The 20,559-nt window shown below is 35.7% G+C and overlaps 1 protein-coding gene across 10 annotated transcripts in view; it reads right to left on the reverse strand.

The window, feature by feature from the left end:
* The window catches only part of MAP3K7 (mitogen-activated protein kinase kinase kinase 7), a 48,237-nt gene that overhangs the window by 19,717 nt on the left and 7,961 nt on the right, over positions 1 to 20,559 (reverse strand). For 5 of the 10 annotated variants that reach the window (XM_055809935.1, XM_055809933.1, XM_055809939.1 and 2 more), the window contains exons 2-12: positions 16,823 to 16,933; positions 15,161 to 15,226; positions 14,234 to 14,279; positions 13,440 to 13,578; positions 12,152 to 12,276; positions 8,562 to 8,690; positions 6,308 to 6,438; positions 5,817 to 5,898; positions 4,519 to 4,670; positions 3,717 to 3,876; positions 1,089 to 1,169 (exon numbers count right to left, since the gene is read on the reverse strand). In XM_055809935.1, coding sequence (XP_055665910.1) covers positions 1,089 to 1,169; positions 3,717 to 3,876; positions 4,519 to 4,670; positions 5,817 to 5,898; positions 6,308 to 6,438; positions 8,562 to 8,690; positions 12,152 to 12,276; positions 13,440 to 13,578; positions 14,234 to 14,279; positions 15,161 to 15,226; positions 16,823 to 16,933 — 1,222 coding nt within the window. Of the gene's footprint in view, positions 1 to 1,088; positions 1,170 to 3,716; positions 3,877 to 4,518; positions 4,671 to 5,816; positions 5,899 to 6,307; positions 6,439 to 8,561; positions 8,691 to 12,151; positions 12,277 to 13,439; positions 13,599 to 14,233; positions 14,280 to 15,160; positions 15,227 to 16,822; positions 16,934 to 20,559 lie in introns of those variants that run through there. The other 5 variants (XM_055809936.1, XM_055809937.1, XM_055809940.1 and 2 more) reach the window with 2 other exon arrangements.

The raw sequence follows: 20,559 nt of genomic DNA on the forward strand, positions 1-20,559 counted from the left end.
GGTAGTGCTATTATTCTTTAGAATCTGCTTTTCGACATTCTGTATTTTTATATGTAAACTTCAATAAAGTTATGTGAAACTTTTGCACAAAATTATTTTTTGCATTCAACTTTTAAATACCAATGTCAAACTTTACAAGGAAACTTCCTCAGATAACACAAATTTAGAGTAGGTGTTCCATGTTTTTTAACGGATCTCTAGATTAGCTATGTAGACGATATTACTTGCATCTCCTGCCTCTTACAAATCATTCTGAAGCAACTTGCGTACCGCTGATGGTATACCTATTACAGTTTGGGAGCGATTATACTTATTTTTAGGCTTTGAGAAGCACAAAAAGAAAGAAGGAAATCCACTTTGGTTGCAAAAAAAGGAGTGGGAAAGAAAAATGATATGCTGATAACTAAATATAGACTTGGGATAGATGAGAATTATTCATTAAAGTCCCAACTGAAATTACCAGCTATGGTGCCTCATTATACTGATTTTTCTTCCTGTCAGAAGACTCTCCTAATAATTTTAGTTTGCATTAAACACAACAGAAATACCTCATGCAGACACATTTTGCTCTAGAAAAAGCGTAGTCAAATGTAAGAATAACATAGATTGTTGTTTTTTAATTACAAGTATCATGTAAATCTGAAGTTCTGTATATAATATATTTAAGTTTTTTTCTCTACTAATATTTTATTAGATAAAAAATGAGTGCTCAAACACAACAAAGATCAGGGCAAGATAATTAACTAGACAGAAATTTTTCAACTTACTTCCATTTTCACCAGATGAGGTATTGTAATAAAAGACTGCATATATAGTTTTGCTCTACAAGAAAACTCTGAACATCACGATCATAAAAGGAAAAAATCCTTTATCAGTAAAAGTAAATTCAAACTAGATTATCAAATCCTTTACTGATAAAAAAGTAAGCTTGCAATAAAATACCATGCTCTTCTCTACAGAGACATGAAAAAATTATTGGAATAATTTCTAGTTCTGTCCTAGAGCAACTGGAGCAAGAAGTATTTTTAGCAGTCTGATCATTATTCCGGCATCTTAACCAATTGACCCGTTCACCTGGTCTGCGATACCTGGTATGATGATCTCAGGAACATCCAGAATGTTGCCAAATGAAGCAGTTTTACGATGGCCTCGTTTAGGCTTGGAATAGGCTGAAAAAATACACATATACAATACACATGCAAAACACTAAAATAGCAATAGCAAAATTATTAAATTCCTAATATTGCATTTTTCATAAACTTGGTTAAACTATAGTTCATGCAAAAATGTGTCATGCAGAATAAACTGCATTGCCTTCCACTCATGCTTACACATAGTAAAGCAACTGTTAAAAAGCAAAAAATGCAGAACTAGCCATCATTACAACACCATATAATTAGTTATAGTTAGCAACACAAAAGTCAAACACAGAAAGCAGCATAGCAACAAAGAAGGGAAAACCAAATGTAATTATCCAAAAAGAGAACAAATGAAATTATTTCAGATCACCTGTATATTCAAAATAAATTCTTGATTGCCTGAAATTATATAACATTTTCTTTCTAGCGTTGGGTACAAACTATTCTATAAACCAGATTATTCATTGTACTTCTGTTTCTTTAAATCACCTCCTTTTAAAGGAAATCTCGCCCATCTCTGTAAAAATGCTTACTCTTACTACATTTGACAAATGTCGCTGCCTTCCGTTCTTTTGTCCTATTAGTGAAGATTTTTTGTTTTGCAAACTGGGTATCACTATCAACCTTGTACTTTTTGAATGATGTTCAAGAAATACTATAAGCTTTGGAATAAAATTTAATAATACATTTTTTATTTTACTGCTTGTGTAGTTTAAGGTAAATAGTTCCTATTTAGCAAAAGGTCTGAATGCATCTCCCAAAGGTACAACACTGTAGCATATCCATCTCAAACTTAGTAAGTAATGGTGATGTGCATTATGTGATTTACTCTTACACTTAATCTAGCAACAGATGGAACAAGACGACTAAACAACTCTTGATGTGATTTACTCTCAACAGCCCAATTCTCACCCAGCCACATAATTTTTTTAAGTTCACAACATGTCATTTCTGTCACACAGTCAACAAGATTAAAAACCAAGCAAAATGAATATAGTGCTGTTTCAGCTCTTTTTGAAAAAGTAACAATCAGATGGGTTTGATCTCACTTCTTTTTAGTGGTTCTTACTGCCTAAAGTGATTCCTTAAAAACCCACCCCACTCCCTTCCCCTAACTATTACAGTCAATATACACTTCGTTTCAAGAAAAAGAAATCCTACAGTCATTTCAAAAAAAAGAATAATCTTAGAATATTCTGAAATGATGATTACTATTCAGAGCAAGGTACTTAAGGAAGACAAACCAGAAAAATTAAAAACTCACACAAAGGAGGGCCAGGTTATCTCCACTAACATCAAAAACTTACATTGCCTTTGGAGTGTCAGTGTCCAAAGTGAGTCCTGACACATTTAAAAATAAAACCAGCACGTTGTTATTATCAAATCAGTACACAGCTGCCTTCTGTGTTAGGAAACCTTTAGAGATATTCAGGGTGAGATGGGCTACACAATTATCCAGTCAAAGACTGACAATACAAAGGACAGATCTTGGAATAAGGCTTTAAAATAAGAACATAAGAGCAAAAAGTGTTTAGGGCAAAATAAATATTATTTCATGAGTAACTTCAGTATTTAGTAAAACAAGATCTTGGAGTGATCATAATACAATGAAGAACAAAAACTAAATAGTCATGGTACACAAGAAAGACAGAATATGATGCATATTTCCTTACTAATTACAGCTACTCAATTACCCTAGTTTTCAGAAATAGTTGAAAAATACTAGAACAGCTAAATAACCTTGGACTAACCAAAGAAATTTTGTTTGATTATTTAAATCTGTGGTTATATACCATAACAAGTTTCACATATGAAACTTAAAACCTGAAGTTTGCATAGGTTAACAAACAATATCTTTGATGAAGAAAAGAGACAAGAAAGTGTTTGCCAAGTATAGACATGTTTATTAATTTGTTTTTCTGGAAGAATAAAGATTGCTTTCGCCATAAAATTATTAATACTTACACATAAATTCCAATTCACTCAAGGATTTAATATTTAGACACGAAAGTTTATAGCTACCTGAATGAAACCTGGCAAAACACCTGTACTTTTTTTTTTTTTTTTAAAGACAGCAATGCTTTGTTAATCTGATAAATAAAATCTACCTATGTTTCCCTTTCTGAAATCTGACAAAGTTTATTTTAAAACTTATTTGAGAACATGCTGAATTTTAAACCCACGTCGTAATTTCAAAATATTATAGGAATAACCTGGAAGGAAGTGTGATTTTAGAAGTATGCTACCAGAGACGGAGTAACATTATTTCAGATGCAAAGGAGAAAGTTGTGCATTTGGAATAGGAATATTTTTGAAAAGGTAAAAGCATAATTCAACAAAGGTAGTCTCTTCCATAATGTTAAAAGTACCCAATTACAATGCTCAACCTTGTTGAGTGTACAACTGTGAATGAAGCCGTTTTCCCCCACAATTCATACAAGGACAATAAAGACTACATGGGAAGTTAAAGTACTTTCATACGGCTAACGGCATTAACGTTTTGTAAGACTATGCATGTTTTACATCCTCCTTCCTTCCAATTCCTTAGGCTATCCCCCATACATCCTTTAATTTTACCTGTGATGGAAGCTATTCTTGCTTCAATTTCAGACATGTCAGCACTCATCCTTTTGGCTTCTCCTGAAACGAGGGCTGACTGTGGTCGCACGCGAACATCTGACAAGCTCTCTACGCTGCTCCCACGAGATGGGGGTAAACTCAAACGACCAGGATCACCCTGTTGCAACAATCACATTTTTGAAAAGAAAAAAAATCCTGCAGAAGCCCCTCCATGACATGCACAGTATGTAGGTTAAAATATGTTTCTATAACGTGCCTCTAAAAAGTGACAGGATTTAAAATCTATAAATCAATAAATGGTAATAATTTAGCTATTATTGGCATACAAGAACCAAATATTTGCAACTTTCAAGAGAATCTAACCTTACACAGATAAAAATTGAGTAGAATTAGGCCAACGCTGTCACAAGAGAATCTTGTATTTTTTCACCCTACTTGAAAAAAAAATAGTATTTCAAAAATTCATGTAAATTTTTAATCCTTTCATGTCACACTAATATTTTGGTTCTAAATTAAGGCAGCTATTTTCAAATATACTTTTTTTCACCTAATGAATCCCTTCAAATAAAATCAACTATTCTTTTGTTTCATTGCAGGTCTTATTAGAGCCTTCCAGTTTACCTTTTTGTAATCACTGAATATTTTTCCATCACCTTTCATGTTCTTTTCCTGTAACTAACTGGCTCCAATTTTGTACTATTTTTGAAAGAAGATCATAATTTTTCATAGCAGTTACATCACTTTGGTTGATCTTTGTCCATTTCATTATTATGGCTCCAAAATGCATGTGTTGGCTTACCGGCTGCTTGGCTGTATTTTTCATTTGCTGTGCCAATTTTGACTCTAAACGTTTAATAGTGTCATTGGTAGAAGCTCCTTGGAAGTCACCTGGTTCCACATTAGCATCACTCTTGTTACTTGTGTTTGTAGAAGTGATGTCCATGAATGAACCTAGAAATAAGTAACAAGGAAACACATTTGAAAAAATTCATTAAAAGTACTAGAGTGCATCTCTTCACTTGAGCATTCTCAGAAATCTAACTGCTTTAAAGCAACACTTCTGAAAACTTTTAATGAAAGGCAAGCTGCAAGATTGCAACAGATCCATTAATGTACAAAGTGAAAAAGAATACACAATTGAAGTACTATGATGACATTCTAAAGTCAATCTTTAGCTTGCTCTGAAACTGTTGGGGTAGATTTTTATTAGCACCATGACGAGCAACCTCATTCACAATTAATGACAAAGTCCATCATTAACCATAGAGGAATATATTCACAGTTTAAACAGATAGATCATATCTTCAAATCACCAGCTGAGGGGTGGAGAACAGCTACTACAGTAAGATGCCACAGCTGAAAAGATTTTTGTAACATACAGGTCACAAAGTTGCAAAGCAGCCAAGGAAACTTTATCCAAAATAACAGCAATTTGTTTGGAGATAGTAAACAAACCAACCAAGCAGCAGAAGGTGAAGACACTCAAGATTAAGAACTACTTAAGTAGGAAAACTGTACTTTAAAAAATGAGCAGACTGAATAATCTTAATTTTCCGTTATTAAAAGAATTTCTCTGAGGCCAAGACTACCTGAAAGCCTAGCCCACATTTTGTTCCATTCATCTTTCTAGCGATTTCCTTGATCACTGTATTTATTGAATCTTAACACAAAACAACTGCAAGGTTAAATTGTGGAGATCATAACCAAAAGAAGATGTGGATTTCAAGGTAAGTAAAAAATTTTTAAATGCCAACTCTTTAACACTACATAGGACTGAAAAGAGTGTCAATTGCTAGCAGCCTTTATTGGGAAAGAAGGAGGAGACTTTAAACCTAGACACTCTGTTATTATATGCTTGTTCTCCATTAAAGGTACGCTTCAGCAAAAACCATTTGGCTGAGAATACTAAATATGATGTGGTATGAGGTCTCCACAAAAACAAAACAAAACAAACAAAAAACCCAAAAAACCTGCCAATACTTAAGATTTTGGAAAGGTTACCGTTCGCAATTTGAGTTCAAAATCTGTATGAGAATGTGCTTTATAACCCATCTGCACCACTTCATGTTGCTCTTCTTTTCTCTTATACAAGTGTACCTGTACTAGTGGCAGAGTTGCTTTGCCCTTCATCTGAATACTGGCAAGGATACTGCAGAGGTTCATCAGCTCCTGGAAAGTACTGTGAAAAAAAGCGCAATTGATTTGATTAAGAAGTAATTAACAATTGTTTTAAAATTATGTAAATAAGACTTCATAAAATAATTTATAAATACTAATTATATATAATGCTTATGGTAATGTATTAGAAGATAAATAAATGCACTTATTTTTAGTAATACATTAAAATACATCTACAAATATTTTTATTAATTTCCCCAAATCTGTTATGAGTTAGTATACATCTGCCATAAGGAGAGGAACAATTTCCCTTCTCTACTGTAATAATCTGAAAATTTTTATCAACAAGAGAAAAGGAGAAAACATGCAAGCCTGCCTTTAGAGTGTGATAAAACACATACCCTTCATAATTCAATTTCCCAACTTAATAGCTTAAGGAATAATTAAGATATAAAAATACATTTTTATACCCGCATCAAGTGTGTCATTATTTTAACAATTTCTTCCATGGATGGTCGCTGTGAGGGATCCTTGGACCAACAACGGGTCATTAAACTCTCAATTGGTTTAGGTAAGTTTTTGATCAGTGGTGGCCGAGTACCTATAATTGAAATTAGAAAAAATCCTTAATTTGTTAAAACAGACTATAAGATGACTGACAGCAACTGATTTCTCTCTGGTATTTTGCTAAATAAATACAGGAAAATGTATAGTTAATTCTAGTCTGAAAAAAACGGCTTGTACTTAATTTTCTCTCTTACCAGCAAAAATCTGACAAAAAAAGTTCCTTTGCACTACATAGAAGTTACAATTACATACAAACTAGTAGAAAGAAAATGAAACTTTTCCTTCAGTAGTGGTCTGAAATTCACTGACTGACCAAATACAACACATTATAATGGCTAATGAATATTACCACTTTCTGAAGAATAAAGCTTTAGGCCAAACTAGGAAGTAATTAGCAACAGTCTTTGGTTCCTAATGCTGTACTTACAAGACCACCGGGTGGTGGTGGTGGTGGAAGTATTTTTGAGGGCAGATTTTGCTCTTAAGAACTTCCTGAAAAATTATTAAGCACTGGAAACACCAATTTCAGGTGACTTTTTCATGGTCTATACATGTTCTTAATTACACATTTTACTTCAATTGTATCACTATTCATCCATTCTTTTGGTTCCAGTTTCTACTCTTCACTATTTCAACAACGAATACAGTTAACAGACATACAGTTGTGTTTAATAGACGAGATGTAGTGACATTTTGCACAGAAAGCAGCAAGTGTTTAAAAGCCTATTAAGCATAACAAGTAATACATCAAGTAAGAGTGCCACAATGGTTTCAAGTGAGATGAAGCGCACTAACATTTCCTTCCTATGAAACGGAGGGTGGGGGATGGAGGGGGCGGGGGGAGGGGGCACACAGGGGAGAAAAGAAAAAGGGGAAAAAGAAAAAGAGGTAAGTTTTTAAAACCGAACCAGGGACAGACAGGGAATCTGTCTTCCCCTAAAGGATACTTCTGCACCTTACTGAGGCTTTCTGATTTATGACTATTACATTTACACTTACTTTGACAATCAATGCTTTTATGAGAGGCACTCATCGCTCCTAATCTCAATGACTTATGTCCTTGAAAAACTGAAATGGAGAATCTCTCCATTCAAAAATGCCATTTGCAAACACTTTGTGTTATTACGACTGTAATGCTCATCCATCCTATCACTGTCCGCCTCTCTCTCCTCTTCGTTGAATAGGATGCCTGTGCTCACCTTAAGCTTCTATCATTTAGTACTGAAGCAATGACACTCTGGCAAAGTACTGGCCTTCACTGCTTGTTTGTTAATTACATCTTCCAAACAAGTTCGTGCTTTCTTTGATGTTGTCTTTCACAAATGGCAGAAACTCTTTGCAGACATTCACTGAACTACTTCACTATCATTACTTTATTCTTCTTAAAACTCTGCTTTGCCATGGTACCTAAAAACACACTGTTAAAAAAGTTACACTACTAGCATGAAGACACTACACTCTATTATTTGGACCAATGTTGTACCACTGCTTTCTTTTGTCCATTTGAATCCAATCACTGTCTCCTGTTTATACCCTAAGCTCCTGAGAATCTGTTCTGTATAGTACCTAGGAGAGCTGAGTCCTGCTCCATTCCTGTAGGCACCTAGATATAAAACAATTCAAACAGCAGAACAAAACCAAAAAAACCTTAACCCCAGCAGCAAAGACAAAACAACAGATGAAAAGCAAAGCAACATTTTTAATGCCTAGTAGTCCTGCAGGAATTCGACAGTTTCTAGCATTTCTATATAAAGTCAAATTACTTAAACTCACGCATTTACTGTAGGCGCCCAATAAAAAAAAACTTGGCTAATCATTACTCATCCAGAGGATGGGTTGGGGGTTTTTTTGTAGCACAATTCAGATCACTTTTAAAATGGAGTGTCATAACTAAATGAACATGGCCCTTTTCCCTTGTTTGTTCATATGCTAGTTACATGTAGCAGGAAATGCAAGCACTGTAGCAGCCAAGTAACATAAAACCCACATGACATGAAACCAGCAGTGTCTAACTCTTAAGTCTTCATGATAAAAATGCATATTTAATGAAGTATAAACCAGAAAAACTAGTTATTTAAAGCTCACAGTTAAAAATGTTTAGCAAATTTACAGGTCAAACAGACAACTTCAAATGTAATGAAAGTATTTTCAACTCACCATTGTGAACTGCCCACATTATGCGGAAAGCTGGACCACCAATCTCATCAAAAGGTTTCCTACGGGTGATTACCTCCCAGAGAATAATACCCCAACTGAAAACGTCACATTTTTCACTGTAATTGCTACCTGGAAGAAAGCCATTAATATGTCTCTTTTCTATATACCACATTACAAGAAGTACAGTTTGAGCTGACAAATAGCTCTGTATGCTTCCTTTCATTTCACAATTGTTTTGCTGAGAAAAAACAGTTTTCTAAAGCTGGCTGATTCACACTAACTTAAGTCTGAAATCATTTGACAGTAGAATTGTTAAGAATGCCTCCCTCTGGAAATCAATCCGTTTCACTCAGAGTCATCCTTAAATGATAAAATGCCTTAGTTTTCTTATATAATTTAAACTTAATAAATTGTGGTTTATAAGATCTCTTGCATTCAGGATTTAACTGACTATGCTTGCTTCCTCCAAATATTTTTCAACTCATTTCTTCCATGCTAGTCACAATATGCCAGCCAGTAACATCTCTGTCATACCTACTGCTCTTTATTATTTACAGGTCTTTAGCAGAACTAGTAAAATAGCATATGAACACATCAGCAGATTCCTCAATTCCTCACCGCTTTATTTCCTCTCCATTTATTACTCTTACTCTTTCTGTCAGGTCATTTCTTAAAGTTCTTTGACCATAAGTTCAATATTTCTAAGACTCCTGTTAAAGGCGCAGAAGACACGTAGGTGATACAGAATAATGAATAAAAATGTTCAGAGACTGAAAAGAAAGAATGTATGCTCTGTAACCATAACTCACACAAATACTAAAAATACATGTGAATAGCTAATGACATGATCATCAATATGTGCGTATAAATAATAGAAATCTGTCTTCAAACAAGGATCAAAATTGGCATCCAGTGGCCAAGAGATTTCTTTTTGTTAATATGTAAACAGAAAGCATTGACACAAATAATTTCATAAAATGGTGGGATTAGAGAAGCGTAGTTTCACATAGATACCCATCATATAGCATCCAGTTTCAACAGGCTCCACTAACTACAAGCCACCTTCCTCTGCCCCCATACCTCCAACAAACTGCACAAGAGAAGCAGCATATTCTCAGGCTAGCTCTTACAGACCCACCAGTCTGCAAGGGAGACAGGCTGCAGCACAAACCACAAGTCATCTTTAACTGAAGACACTAATCTGGACTTCTCCTAGGTACAGATTTTACAAAACTAAGAACCTGGCATCTCCAAAACTCTTTACACCTGTGTCAAAATAGCTGATGTGGCTAATGAGTTCAAAAGGTACTGAAGGGGAGTAACAAAATCAACTTCACCAGTCAGGTGTTTAAAAGGTGCTGGGAAACAAAAAAAGCATCTGTAAACAATGGCAGATTGTTAAGGGAAGCAAAACAGTCTCTCTCATCTATGCAGCCGCAGCATTTCTGTGACCCACAGCCTATGACAAGGAAGTAGTGTTATTTTCTGGATTGAGCAAGGAAATCCCATTTTGTAGCTGAGAAGCCTTGGACTAATTCTGAAAACTGAGAGTGCAAAAAGAATGATACAGTATTGTGTATTGTTTCATTATGTAAAAGACCAAGGTAGGATATACACAGTCTGTCCTCAATTTATCCAATTATCCCCAAGCAGTTTTAAAACATTTTCTTCTAAAGGGAGTTCTCAAATTAGAGCACTTGCTCTCTTTCACTTTATCCTGATCTAAATGACACTGTTTTTATTTAGACTGTTTGATCTGTACAAGGCTCTCAATACCCTATAATGCTAAAATGGGGGGAAAATTTTAATATTAGGGCAGCTACTTCAATGAGCACTCTGCCATCTACAGATAGTTCTAGGGCCTTTATTGCTCTCATCTGAAAGCATCAGTACTAGAACAGTACTAAAATGTTAGCATTTATTCCATTGTTGAATTCTGATGCAGTTGCATAACCAAACAAATTTTTAACAATTTTTACATTAGACATGAGTATTTTAGTAGTTTAATGACGGCTTCAAGAGCGATTTGATATGCCGCACCAAAAAAAGCTCACAGATTCCTTTCTTTCATTGATACTTGTTCTGGTATAAAGATTTGTGTCGTTATCAGTAAATGCTTTCAGATAAAAGTACATAAAACCAACTGTAAACTGAAGGCTTTTGCTGCTGTCCAGCACTAAATTTGTAATACAAGATTTCTTTGTTCTGCTTTGTTGAATTCGTACACCAGAGGAATTAGAATATGCACTGCAAATCCCTAGTATAATATACTTATTTCAAAATCCATTTTAGATTAAGGCTTTCCACTCAAAAAAATCTAACTTTAACAATGACTGTCCAATTGATTATTTCTAAAAGAAAAATATATCTCTTACTTATACAATTTCATTTAAGAATAAATAAATGTCAAGAAAAGAAGCATTCCTAGCTAGATTTAAAGAAATAGAGCAGGTGCCTCAATACAGAGTGACAAAATGGAAAGTTTCTAGGCACCAGAATGAAACAGATCACCCTCTTAGGTGGGTCCCCTGAACAATATATGGGAGAAGATGGTACCTTCAAAACAAAAGCTCCAAAGGCAGTGTTCAGGAGAAAACCTGTTAAAACTGTAGATGGACACATATAATTTGCTGCTTCTCTCTACAATAAGGACACTAAGAGTGGCCACTTGGATCCAGAATCTGGGAAACCACTGCTGCACAGAGGTACTTGCCAAATCTCTCAAAGCCAGGACACCTGCTTCCTAAAGCAGGGACATGACTTCTCCAGACCACTCTGCTAACTACAATGATAATTTAAGGTACTGAATGGCTAAAAGGTGCTTAATTTTCAATCAAATATTGACTGGATTATTTCTCTGATAATCATGCAGCAATTATATCTAATTATCAAGTGTCCTCAGTCTTTCCCAGCTACACTCCAAGAAATAGCTTGTTCTCCTACTTAACTAAATTAACTGTTAATAACAAGTCCCTCAGTATGTAGGAAGAAGGAAGTGCATCAAACCTCTAGATTACACAAAAAGCAGATGAAGATGGAGTTACAAGAAAGTGGGGACTGGAAATGAAGGCAATTATGTTCAATTTATAGACACTAACAGGGGAATTCTAAAGATACAAGCTGATCAGAATAGCGAGTGAAAGTAATGACAATCAATTTAAATGTCAGAAGAGTTTGAAATGACTTAAGAATCTCGGAAACAGCACAATCATGGGGAAATAGCCCTCTGGCTGCATTTTAATTACTTATAAAATGAACAGCAGTTGTCTAAAGGTACTCCTTATGTAAATCTCAACAATGACACAAATAAAGATTCCATATCTTCATGTAATTAACTGTCTAATACTATCACGATGGTCAGTTCAGTGCTCCACTTCAAAACTCAGCATAACTAGATCAATACATAATCATACAGATTTTGAAATAAATGCTAGATTTCCAGCAAGACTCTTTCAGCTGTTACTTCAAACGTTCGTACACTGATTGAAATAAAGTAAGATTACACGATGCTCTTATTTCCCATATCAAATTAATTCACCGTTGCATCCCTAGGAAGAACACATAACATTGACACTGTAAATTATAGTTACCTTCAAAAACTTCAGGTGCCATCCAAGCAGCACTTCCCTTATTGTTGGTCATGTGTGTTTGAATATCACAGGCTGTACCAAAGTCACAGATTTTTAGAACTGTCCCCCCAGCTACCAAGAGCAAACTGTCAAAGAAAAAAAATAAAATAAAAATTAAAACTGTAGGATGAAATAGTCTGGTAATAAACCACTGTTGTTGGGTGGTTTTTTTATTTTTTTTAAAATTTTTTTTAAACCCAACAACTATCATTTTAATATATCTGAATATCTATTTGCTTTGCTTCTCAGTGCTTTAGTTTTGTAATTTGAGAAATAAGTAAGGTCATCTGAACATACAAAATATTTTAAAATAAGCAAATACATATTGCAATTTATTACTATTTCTACATGCTAGATTTTAAGTAAAAATCTTCAGCCATAGTAAACTGCTAAGCATATATTGCCAAAATTAGTCTTTCACATGGCAGAGCTGAAAAATAACAAGTGCTGTAACAATTTTACCAAAAGAAGAACGATCGAGAGTCCTATTAATGTCAGTCAATTTAGCTATTTATTCAAATGAAAGCACTTGAAGTTACATGTTAACAGCTCTCTAAATCAAAACTGAGGATACAAGAAAAAATTAAAGCGTGGCTTCAAATTATAATTTTATCTTGTAGTAATGGCAGGCTACCATCAAAAGGGAATGATCCTGATGATCCCCAAATCTCTGTTTCCAACTAATCTGTGGAGCCAGATCTGAAGCTGTAAAATGAGTCGGATCAACAAACTGACTGGGTAGAAAATGTCTTTGTTTCAGTGGACAGTGATGGGAGATTCTGGCAGGGGTAGTGGAACAAGCAGAAGGAGGGCACAGAGGAAGATGGCCATTTGCAGAAAAGCTCTATTTTATCGGATTAAATATGATGTTAAAACCAAGCAACCAAACACCCCCACCCCCAACCTCCCACCCCATGTTCATTGAACACCACAACTCATTGTAAAATTGGGGCATTGTAAATGCCTCTGATAAGAAGCCCTATCCCTATCCAAATCCTCTTCCATGATACAGGGCAGGAGCAGGATGTTTTTCCAGTTTAACAGAAAGTAAATGAGTACAGTTCGTATCCTGTACCTTGCACCATCATTCTGTAACTGAAGTTTCAAACGCACAGCTTTCATTCAGAATACACTACATCCAATAATGTCAGTAACAATTAAAGCTATTTCTTTCAAATGCAAATAAGTCATTATAAATTATCTTAAATTCCAATTGTGAGAAAATACAACGTATGAGCCATAAGCCTACTTTGGTGGTTTCAGGTCTCTGTGAATTAGAGCCTTTGGTTTCATGCTGTGGAGATAAGCCACTCCTTGGGAACACTGTAAACACCAACTCATGGCATGTGCAGCAGTATAATGAGGCAGAGGTTCAGCACCATGCAGCACTGCAAAACAAAGGCACAAACTAAAAAGAACTTTATTGCATATTACAACAGATACAATGGAGTTAACAACATACCAGTCAGAAGCTCCATCTAAGTAATTATCAATGCCTCATTACTGCAACTGAAAATACCCTTCTGCAGACTGTTAAATAATGGAAATGTCAAAATATTTCCCCTTTTTAGTATGTTTTTCATAATTTTTGATGTTGAAATTCAATATGAAAGATGTTGCGTGTTCTTGGCTATCCCTGCTAAAGTATGTTAAACAAATGCTCAGGGAATTTACAAGTTATAAAGGAATCTGTTCCACTGGAAAACCTTAAATGGCTGGTATAAAACATAACAAACTGGTATCAAGAAACAAACCAGAGGACTGAAAATGTAGGTTTTAAAAGCACACTCCTTTCTCCTTAAAATTACATTAAGAATTTTAAAGAACCGCAGAATGGCTAGGGTTGGAAGGCACCTCTGGAGGTCCCCTGAGCAGGGTTAAGCAGGCCACCTACAGCCAGTTGCCCAGGATTGTGTCCAGATGGCTTCTGAGTATCTCCAAGGGTGGAGACATATGTGTGAAGCAACTTTATATTTTACATTGTGTTTGCCCTAACACTAGTACTTCAGCTCCAGGAAGACACTATGTTGAAATGATACTCACCATTGTATAGAGAACCTCCTTCAGCATACTCCATAACAAGACACACCTTTGGGGGCAGGGAGGGGACAAAAAAATAGGAATATTTTAAATGCAGGGGTGGAAAACAGTTTTTTGTAAGTGTAAAGTTCATTGAGATGAACTGCAAAGTCTCCATACCTAAGCTAATGGAAAATTTATCAAAGGGTCAGTCTGAATGGTATGTATTTACATATAGCAAACAGAAATCAGTTTTATACTTAGTTCCCACTGTAAGTTAGGAAAGAAGAGAATGGCCTCCCTCCCTCTCAGTCTTGAAAAGCAAACACCGTCTTCAAACTGCAATTCATTTGCTTATAGTGGCTTACAAAAAGATTTTAAACACCATGTCTAAAAAATTTCACTAGTACCAAGAAAAAATGGGATGCAGCATTACTTTAATCAATTAAATAGCCTATACTAGAACTAGCTAAGGATACATCTGTCCTGTCACAGTACTTGCTTTGAGAATGTTTGCAGCTGTGGCAGAAAACAAGCAAATCCTGAAAGCTGCATATCTGAGAATAGGAACTGATTTACAAGCTATGATTCATGTGTTGCTAATGTATTTTCTTTTCACATTGCTAATTTGCAATTAATAGGGCTGTAGATGTGAATGACACTACAAGTGTAATACACCAGATGCCATTCTGACAAACTGAAGTGCAATCTGTGTTTAGAAACAACTTTGGGTTTTTCTTGAAAGAATTTATTTCTCACAGCAGGGGAAAGAAAAACCAAAAACCTGAAAATATCAACCAACCTACATATCTATGTATTTCCTTATTATGGCTAAACCATACAAAATTTATGTAAAATATACGCTTTTGTGTACAAAACACATTTTATGCATTTATGCTTGAAAATGTTAAGCTAGTCACCTTTTGTCATACTGACAAAGCTATGACTTACTGGGTTTAGACAGGCTCCATATAACTTGACAATATTGGGATGGTTTACTCGTGACAGTTGTCGAAGCTGCAATACAAATCACACTTCATTTCAAACCATGGGCGAAAAAGGCCAATGCTTTATTTTCACATGTATAATTCATACACCACAACAGCAATCACAGTTTTGTATGTCTGCATGACCCTAGACGGTGATTTTAGGAATTACAAGACTGACGTCCCTGTTTGCATTTTAATTTATGTAATTAGGTTTGTGTCTAACCGGAACTGTGTTTTAAAAGAAATCCTGAAGAAATCAAATTTAAAGAAAGTATTTTTTTCATGGTGTAGTAAAATCACTCAAGTCATAAGTACTGTGCAACCTCTACAGGTTTGGTGCTCTTCCTGGAGCCTCCCGTTTTGGAATCCTGATTGTCTGGCTACATATAAAATCCGAATAATACTGACTTTATTCACAATATAATTACTGTTTAAAAAAACACCCCAACCCCACATTCCTATAAAATAAGCCAGCCAGTTTAATATTAATGTGACATAGTTCCAAGAACCTACTGCTGCTTGTATTGACAAACAGACTATTTTGCACTGAATTCTTCTTTACCAGTGGGTAGTAGGAGGAAAGGGAAAAGGATTTTTTTCCCCAATTTATACAGGCTTCTGAGGCAGCTTATGCTATTCATCATCTAGGGAGTGAATGTTATTTTTTATGTATGTTTCAGAAATTGTAAAAAACCAGAATGAAATATTACAACTGATGCTTGCACCGTGTAGGGTTTCCTGAACCCCAGTAATTACAGAAGTATTTCTGGGATTATCTCGGTTCTGTTTTGAACAACAAAAAATATGCTGATCAGGTCTACTCAATATTAAGTCAGATCCAGACTAACAACACTAAAAACTTTCCATGGTAATGAAAAACATACAAATATTTACACACAGAGGCCTACTACAAATATGCTTCCTTTAACCCTACAGTGTATTACCTTTTTAGTTCCAATTTAAAGTATTTGTTTTTATCATGTTTTGTGTATCTTGAACATCCTAGATCCTTACTGACTAAATACTAAGCAGCATGTCACGATACATCTCATTTAAATTACTTGGGTACTTTTGAGTCTAGAATATGTTATGTATCTTGGGAAGCTTATCAGTGTATCTGAACTACTCAAGGCCTTTCTGAAGTAAGACATTGAATAGAAAGAGTGATTACCCTTAAATGAGTTACATGTACTAATAAACTTACACGTAAGAAAAAAAAAAAGAAGTTATTAGAACTGCTGAAAAAAGTAAGAAACAGTTTCAAGTGTGGACCTGACTGTACAAAGAACCTACACTGTAGCCCCTGGAAGCACTAATCAGCTCTTCGGGTGTTTCAACTGCACCCTGACTCCACAACGGGACAGAATCTAGGAAGTGGCATTTCCCTACCTGCCTGCCCCTCTCTCTGCCCCCTTGCCTTCCAGTTTCTATGGGAAGAGAACTAAAGGAGCTGCAGTGTGCTCTGACAGGTGTCCTGTTCGGCAAGTAAAAGGGTCTAGGCCTGTACCGTACTGGCTGCATTTACCTTGTAATACAGACATAGCTTTTAGTACACTAAATGCACCCATGAGTTTAAGAAAATAAGCTCTACCAAACCACGTATTTTCCAACAAACGTACTGTACCTCTACAATGAAGGCTTTTCTTTCAGATTCACTTTCTATTTGTTTAATAGCTACATCTTTAGCTCGCCATTTTGCCTTGCAGACCACACCAAAGGCTCCTCTTCCAACAACCTAGAATAAAATAACAAACACTTGAATTAAAACTTGAAATGGTTCCATTTGCTGTACAGGATTTCACAAACAGAAAAGAAATTTAATGTAGAAAACTGAAGACACACAGAATTGAGTTTTGCAGCAGCAATCTAATATTATGCTGTCACAGCATAAATGGTGCTTAGCTAAGCTTCTTCCGGAGATCATTTACAGAAGAACAGAATGCAAAAGACACATACAAAACATTTTATTATTAACATGCAGTAACGGTATTTCAGAAATATATGATTTTAATTATTTCAAACAAGATTTGCTCAGAAGAAAATTAGGGCAACGATGGCAAATTTATTTTTAGATATAATTTCACTGGTCAGATCTATATCTACTGTATTCGTTTATTCTTGCTAGCAACAGGAATGTAAACTTCTGAAATTTAAACACATGTGCAAACAACTACACAGGCCTACGATGAAGTCGGGATGAGGTGTTCAGTGTGCTCAAGGATATCCTTTAATTTTCTCTCAGATGCCTCAACAGTGTGAGGGCAGTAAATTCTACTGCGAGTCCTCCAAATAAGCACAGTATCTGTATAAACTATGCTTTCTCTATTTTTGTTGAAGTTATCTTTCTAGTTTATTTGGAATTAACACTGCCTAAAAATATACAAAACCAGACAAGAGCCACAACTCTTCACCGTAACTTCACAGAAGCAGTAATAGCAGCTTCTGCATACTACATTCCTTGAAACCAAGCACAAAAAAGGAAAGCAGGAGAGAGAAGTGTCCTTTTCCTAGGTGGTCACTTTCAGTTACTGGCGAGTTATAAACTATGGTAAACAGAAGTTTCACTTCTTTTTATTGTGTTCTTCAGGGGAAAAATGGCAACATACAGAAATAACAACAAAACATGCATATGCAATGTAAGGTTGAAAGCAGAGTGTCACCAAAACAGTGACTCTAGGTGCTACAGGAAAGCACAGACTGGCAAGTTGTTACACATATGCTCAAAAGAAAAGTAGTGAGGACGAGGAAACAGAAGGCACAGAAGCAGCTAAGGGATAGGAGCTCCTCCAACTCCACAAAATGCAAGGCAAGGCAGATGAGAAGGACGGGCCTAGTGGGGCGGGTCTTGGGACTCTATTTGCCCCTAGCAGCCTTTCTTCACCATTGGTTTTAACAGCGTTCTGTGCTCATGTTCCTCCTAGTCCTTGATTTCAAGTAGTTATCATATGTATTCTGAGGAGCAGAACAAACACTTTTTTTGGAAGGTAAATGAGAAGAAAAGGATAAGGAAGAGGAGTAAGGAGAGGGCGGAGTGGAAACATTTATAAATGTGATTATCACAGCAGCTTACTGTGGCAGAATTTAGGTTACATATGGATATAAGAGACGGACGCCAGGCAATGGTGATCAACAGCATTCTCCCCTTCTATTTTCCTTAACACAAAGAAGTATTTTCTTCTTTTACATTACAGCACACACTTAGCCTTCCAGAAGTTCCTAGCTTCTCACCTTTACCCTCCACAACAGTGGTTCATAGACTGAGTCTACCACAAGATATCCACAGCAGATCCAGAGAACATGCCTCGTTCCGCCCATCCAGTGTACAAAGAGACCTTGACTGTAAACTCCTCCCCCAGCTACAGCATAGGGGTCTTGACTCCTCTCTTGACATAACACACACCAACTATTTTCTTGGCTTTGAATTTCTTTTGGCTTTGAGTTGAGGTTTTGAACACCAAGCTGTATGAATGATAGTCAAGCAGCCTACAAAAATAGTACATATAAACAAAGCAGAAACAGTGAGTCACTGGAAGACCTAAAAGTCCCAAATAGCCTCCCCTGGCATTTCCTCTTTGCTCTCAAACAACACTTTGAATAAAATTGCCCAATTTCTTGAGGCTGGTAGGCCCCTTCTACTGGCACAAGAAAGGGACAGGCAGTTACAAGGCAAGGATGCCACAGAGCAACCCAGGCAGCAGCAATTCAGTTCCAGGTCTGCTGCTCCCCCATGATATGAATGTACCCAAACTGATCAAGTAACTGGGGAGAACTCTCCCCTCCACTTAGGGAAAAGGAGGTGTGCATATGATTTCTCCTAGCTGGACACAATTGGACTTAGAGCACAAGGCTGGGTGAAGCTCCTTTTAGGATGCTCCTTCTCCTAACGTACCTTTTCTCATACTCTTTCACAGTTTTTGACTATACCTCTGCCACATTTGGTTCAGTGATGTGGAAGAAAAATTGCTATTTAAAAACAGTGAATGTAATCAAGTTAAAAGATTGGTACTGATACATCTGATAAAATTTAATGAAGCAATATGACCTTTTTTCTTTTTTTACTTAGCCTGAATCATTTAGAAAAGTTTGTGATGGATCAGGCTTGCTTTTTGGCTAGTTGTATCTTTCCTTGCTGAAAAAACTTGTATATGCCCATATTTACAAATATATTATATGTATTACAGGTATCATTTTAACATTATGACTATGTAATATATGCTACATATTTTTATATATTAAATGCATTTATTTTTCTTATGTATGTAAAAAAATTACATGTATAACTAAAAAGAGAAAGTCCAAGTACCTCTTGCATTTGAATCCACATGGTCAAATTTAGCCTGTAAGCCAATACAATTGCATATTGTTCCCCTGAAAATAAATCCATGGCTATAAGCAAGTTAATATCAAGAATTGGTACATGTATTTCCAGTTCATATACTAAAGAAACCACTATTTTTCAATTTGGGTGTATTTTTAAATAACTTTTCTATACAATGAAGAAACTTAAGATAAATGAGTACACTAACCAATGTGATGGTTTACATCATGCCATAAATGTCACAAAACTTGGGCTCAAGTTGAAAAGTGGAATAAATTCCAAGAATAAGAAGCACTTTATGAAGTTCTGATGATGAGAGGGCAGAGAAAGGAAAAAAAAAAAAAAAAAAAAAAAAATCAGTGTGAGGCACCATGAGGAAAATTTTACCATGTAATCTAAATCTTAATTATGTAACAGAAAGCTGTGAAAGACCATCAGATATAAAAACTTTATGGTTGGTAAAAAGAGTCTGATAAATGACTACTCAGTCGAGGTTTCATAACAATTTATCAGTGACATGGTGCCTGCTTAGACAGAGGGTTGAACTTGAGAAGAGGACACAAATGCACTGAATATTTACCTAGGATACAGGGAAAACAGAGAAGAGCTGATCCTCCATTAAAGCAGCTCAGCCTCTTGGACAGCATATGAGAGAATCAACAGTCAGAAGCAATGACGGATCTGATACAATCTTGAAGTTTACCATATGTGAAAGCCCACTATGTCTTTCCAATTTAATCTGGAAAAAGTATCTTAGTCACTGTAAAAACATCCCTTATAATCAACAGACTGCAGCTTGTGGTGGATTCCACTTATATTTCATTTTCTTCCTTCGAATTTTCACTTAAATTATTCTTTAAAGGAGTAAGTCTTAGATTTTGTCAGAATGGTTTAAACACTGCGTAGTTTCCTTCAACACCGTGTGCTGGAACTAAGTAACTTAATAGCACAGGACGGAGGCTCTGCCTGAACTTTAGTTTCTTCACGCTCATTCCTTCTTGTCCCCTGCTGCTGGTGCCACACCATATGTTTGGGCAGTAGTG

The sequence above is a fragment of the Falco peregrinus genome, chromosome 7 (genome assembly GCF_023634155.1).
Source record: "Falco peregrinus isolate bFalPer1 chromosome 7, bFalPer1.pri, whole genome shotgun sequence".
Taxonomy (NCBI): domain Eukaryota; kingdom Metazoa; phylum Chordata; class Aves; order Falconiformes; family Falconidae; genus Falco; species Falco peregrinus.